The sequence below is a fragment of the Apium graveolens genome, chromosome 9, assembly GCF_009905375.1.
Source record: "Apium graveolens cultivar Ventura chromosome 9, ASM990537v1, whole genome shotgun sequence".
NCBI classification, from domain to species: domain Eukaryota; kingdom Viridiplantae; phylum Streptophyta; class Magnoliopsida; order Apiales; family Apiaceae; genus Apium; species Apium graveolens.
Window position 1 is genome coordinate 24,185,903 of NC_133655.1, and position 5,844 is coordinate 24,191,746.

The following is a 5,844-nucleotide window of genomic DNA, read 5'->3' on the forward strand; positions in this document are numbered from 1 at the left end:
AATCGTGTAGTGTACTTTTCGTGTATATTAAATAAAAAAATTATATAATATATATACATATAATATATAAAAAAATCTATTTTAATGTATAATTTAATGAAATATGGAGAATATATTTATAAATATCTATATTTTTACATAGTATTCTATAAAAACTTGTAAATATTTATATTATATTTATAGTATATATTATACATGTGTTATATATAGTAATTTATAAATATATTTATTTCGTCTAATTTTGTGTACTTTCGTGTACCTAAATTAAAACTCATATCCGACACTAAATTTATCGTTCGTATTCGTGTACATTCGTGTTTCGTGTACCAAAAATTAAAATCCAAATCTTTATTTTTCGTGTCATTTCGTGTCGTGTTCACGTGTCGTGTACCAAATTGTTCGTTCTAATTTTTTTATCCCGTTGCTATTTTTCTTGGATTTTGGTTGACTGCATCGTTGGACCTTTCCTTTCTGTTGCATTTTTACATGTACAATCAATTTCTTTTTTGCTAAATGATGCGCAATCAATTATATTTATAATTGATTGCATTATTATATTCGCAGTTTTACCCTCATTCAAAAAAATGAAAAAAAACTGTTTACAACAAAGACCGTCACCCTGTGTGCTATGTTACATATTAGAATTCATAAATAATGATACATGTAAGAACTTAATTAACATAAATTTGAGCATATAATTCATATATTAGCCTATAGTTATGTTCAGATAAATTTATCTATATCCCGAAACTTTTCATCCTCTTCGTTCATTCTATGAATTTATGACCCGAAAATATGTTTTTACTTTTGTATAATGCTGGTTTTTTTACTTAAATGAACTAAAATAAATAATTTTTAAATACAATTTTCTTAATTCATGAATTTTAAATTTAAATAATATTTACCAACATATATTTTAAAATAAAAATTAATAAAAAGGTGAAAAAACAAAATAAGTTGATTAAAAGTACGTCGTTACTAACATTCAACTTATAAGTTATAAATTCGACTTATAAATTGGGTCGACAAACACTCGTCGATAAGTACTTACGGGTTTATAAGTCAATAAGCTGTTTATTTGGTGACTGACAAACAGGCCCTTACTACTTAGAGTTAAAGTAAAGGGAGGAAAAAAAGATTTATTATAATAAGCTATTATAATAATTCATGAAAATTATTATAAAATAAAATTATTCTAACAATAAAACTAATATATAATGGAACTTTCCCGTTCAAGTTTACCTATGAATCGATAAAATTTACTTGAAAATATAATTTTTATATCCCATTTTTACACATTTTTGTATCCTTAAATTTTATTTCATTCATATCTTTAATATGAAAATGAAGCAAATATATATTTATTTGAAACAATGATATGAAGTTGAAAGACAGATATTCGAAAAAAAATTAATTTATAATAGTGTTAACATTGGTGTATTTTAAATAATTTTCAATCTAAAATACCTAATTTGTATTTAACACTATATTTTACATTTTACAACCTTCAATGAACTTTCGTAATTTAATGTTGTTCATACTTTGAAAGAAAGATATTTTCTACTTATACCTTTTCCATTCAATTTGTTTTTTCTAACGATTTTTATAACTGAATAGGATTAAAAGTTAAAAATAGGAGTAATAAGCTTTAAAATTCTAAATTCAAGATTAAAAAAAAGGTTATTTTGAAAATTCAAAATTTAGGGGTTGTTTGTTTTTAATGTGCCCAATAAATAAATAAAAATTAATTAAAACCTCAAATTAAAGTATATACCATAATAGTGCTTAAATTATTAATTTAACAAATATGAAATGGACTTTCATATTAAGAGCCGTTTGGGAGTTTTTAAAAAATATAACTTATAATTTAAAGTTAAAAGTGTCTTATAAGTGATATGAATATTGTAAATTATAAGTTACTTAGTTGTTTGGATAATTTTACGTATAAGTTACTTATAAGTTGATAATATTTTAATAAATCATAACTTATAAGTTATATTTATCGAAATAAAATTAAAATATAAATTACAAATTACATGAATTAATAATTTTGATACATGAATATAAAATAATAAAGAGAATTTAAAAACAAGAATAAATATCTCAGGACAAAATTATATAATATATTATTTATTCCGACTAAAATAAAATTAAACTATTGATCCGGATAAAAAAACGAAATTACATATAATTAATTAGATTTAGCTTGGTCGTTATAATGATATTGAACTAAAATAAAATAATATATACTATTTACCCGGATTAAAAAATTTAAATAAACAAATTTCATTTATTAAAATTTTCATCAATTAAATTTTAGCAAGTTATATTTTATTAAAAATATTATATACATCACGAAGAGTTTTAGATACAAATTTAAAAACACAAAAATGAAGGTGAAATGGAAAAAAGTATATACTTCATAACGGTCTGCTTATTTCATTTAAGTCATAAATATAACCGTTCCTGAGTTTTGCCAAATAGGTCGGGGAGAAGCCATTCTTCTTTTAAGCCCAGTGAACCCTCATTTATGAGGAACCAAACATGCACTAATTTAGTGATGTGTAATGGATTTCATTCTAATCAAATATCATATCTTTTGAAATTTCATTAGTTGTTTGAGAGTCTATAAAATATGCACCATGTATTTTCTGGTTAAAAACATCAACTTCACATAACAAATACTGCTACATCCCTAATTAATTGTTGAACGCTGAAAAATCAAACAGTGCAACTAATTAGGGACAGAGAAATTATCTGGTTAAAATTTACCAAAATGTTAATTTACCAAAATCCTACAGCTGCAAGATGAAGCAATTCATTCCAAACAAACACTGATACTGATTACTTAAAAACATAAACATACAGATCTACAACATAATTAATATATAATGATATGACCCGACCCGTACAAGCTGGGCCACAACAACATACTTAAATTAAATGGTGCTACATCAAAGAAACTAGCCAGTGGTGATATGAACGCCAATAGCAATGAGAAAGATAGTGATCAGACCGAAATAGATGACAGCATGAACCAATATAGAAGCACCACTAGTATGAATATTCCCAAACTCCACGACCCGGTTCCGACCCGGTAACTGAAATATTAGACCCGGTGATAACAACACGAACACCACCGCAACCAACACTGGGCCCCAGTCCGTCATGTCTATGTAAATAAACTCTCAAAAAAATCTTTAGACAAGCTGCTACTACTTTGTAACTCTAGTTTGTGTTTGTTATCAGCTTTTGAGTTTTGTATCTGGGTAATATACTTGCAATTTACACAATGCATCCTATACTAACGTGTGGGGCTTAATTGTGATTGGGGAGGTCATGTCACGTGAGTGTTAATATGGGGATCGTGATTTTCTGATTTTTAACGGCTGGGATCTTGTCGGGACCCGAGATTTTATTCAGGCAATGGCTTTTCATGTCCAGCTATATGTCATTTATTGCAAGTTTGCCATCAACATTAAATTATTGTCGAAATTTACTAGAGATAAATATAAGGTTGTACAGATAAACCGCTCGACCGCATCCAACCGCTCAACCGCTCGTAACTGAACCGCATTTGCGGATAATCGCGAAATGCGGGTTGATTGGGGATTCAAATTTTAAAAACCGCTTATTCACGGTTTGGATACGGTTTTAAATTCTTGAAAATCGCAAAATCGCAACCGCAACCACAACCGCAACTCACAACATATATTTATAATAAATTATATTTCCAAAAATGTAGTTGATATCATATAAATTAGTAAGTATACTTATTTATTAACTAATCTTAGGTTAATGTTAAGATATCGTTCATAAAATTCACAATCATTATAAGATATTTAACCAAACAAATGAAAAATGTAATCGACATGTAATTTTTTTTATCCTTTTCTTTTTTCTTTTCTCTCGCCTCCACATTTTTGGATGTTTTTAATATCTTTACTCTACAGGGAGCATTAGTTTATTTTCTTTTATATGCAATTTATCACGTAACTTAAACTTCAATTTATTAATATTCCGAATTTATTTTTTTGCAAATTATTAATTATTTTAAAATAAGTGGTTGAACCGCAAACCGATCCGCAATAACCGCAAATTCGCAACCGCAATTGACGCGGTTAACCACAACCGTATTTGCGGTTGCGGATGACAATTTTCTAAAACCGCTATTCGCGGTTTGATTCGACTTTTACCCCAAAACCGATCCGATCTGCTAGAGATGTAGAGATAAATGAATCTTACCAGAGTATTAAATTGTCGTTGAAACATTTCATGTACCTGGGTCTCACAGTTTAGTTTAAAAGCAAAAAATTAATTATTTTTTATGCGTATTTTAAAATAAAAAAATAGCTTATAATTTAAAAAAATAGCTTATAATTTTTTTTTATAAAAAATTTTGCTTAATAAAAATTTAAATATATTTGATTTTAATTTAAGAAACTTTTCTTAAAAAAGTATTTGGAGCTATAATTTTTATATACCTTTAAGTACGTGAAAAAAAATCAAAAAGACATATATTATTAGACGGAGGGAGTACAATCTAAAATGATCCAGATAAAATTGGACATACCGTGCTCAAGTATCGTATCATTTTATTTTAAGTGTGTCCAGATTTAGGTCCGGAATACAAATCGATCAATCTCGGGTATATAAAAACCGGATTCAAACTCATTATGAGCCAGTACCGTATTTTCAATTTCTAACCATATAGTTTTTAATCCACCAGATACGAGTGTAATATGATCCCCCAATATTAAGTATCATTTTTATTTTCAACTATTCAGACAATTATTAGTATTTAATAAATATAATACTATACAAATGTTAGATATATTTGATAATGTCATGGCTAATATGTTTTATGTTTAGATTTCAGATCTTATTTGAACAGGACAAATCAGTACTTAACTGATCAGTATTTATACTGGACATCAGGACTTAAGAGATATCAGTACTTATGTTATCAGGAGATAAACATCAGGAGATAGATATCAGAACTTAAGTGCTGAAGGACGATCAGATAAGGACAGTAGCTGATTAAAGTTAAGAAGATCAAGATAAACATAAGAAGAGATATGCATGAAGAAGGAATTCCATAAAGAATGGATTACTTGGAAGAAAAGATATCTGATTGATATATATTAGGAAGCAGAATTATATTCCATATCAATTAGCGATTATCTTGTAACTGTGTAATATATAAACACAGACATAGGGTTTACACTATAAGTGTTATTATTATCGAGAATATTATTTACTTAACCCTAGCAGCTCTCGTGATATTTTGTTCATCACTGAGAGATAACGGTTCTAGATTGTAACAGAGTTTATTGTTTCAATAAAGTTTGTTTTCTGTTACTTAAGTTCTTGAAGTTCGATTTGATTGTAATAAATACTGTATTCACCCCCTCTACAGTGATAGTGTGACCTAACAAGTGGTATCAGAGCCTGCTGTAAACACACATACAGTTAAAGATCCAAACACAATCATGTCTGACACAGAAACTCCAACTAAGCCTGCCAAAACTGAGGAATCATCAAAGACATTAATTCAGAGTCGATATGAGACCATCAGAGTTCCCATACTGAGACCATCTGAATATCCCATATGGAAGGTAAGGATGACCATATTTCTGGAAGCAACAGATCCAGAATATCTTGATAGAATCAAGGAAGGGCCTCACAAACCTACCAAGCTCGCTGTTGTAGTTGCAGGTGAAGCAGCAATGACTGTACCAAAGGAAAAGAGTGATTACACTGCTGAAGATATAGCATCTATTGCTAAGGATGCCAAGGTACGACACTTACTGCATAGTGCCATTGATAATGTAATGCCAAACA

The 5,844-nt window shown here is 28.3% G+C and overlaps 1 protein-coding gene across 1 annotated transcript; it reads right to left on the minus strand.

Moving 5' to 3' along the window:
* Positions 1–2,817: 2,817 nt before the first annotated feature.
* On the minus strand, positions 2,818–3,328 carry LOC141684454 (uncharacterized). Its single transcript, XM_074489440.1, has one exon. The coding sequence runs from the start codon at positions 3,168–3,170 to the stop codon at positions 2,964–2,966; it is 207 nt and encodes a 68-aa protein (XP_074345541.1). The 5' UTR covers positions 3,171–3,328; the 3' UTR covers positions 2,818–2,963.
* Between the last annotated feature and the right edge of the window lie 2,516 nt (positions 3,329–5,844).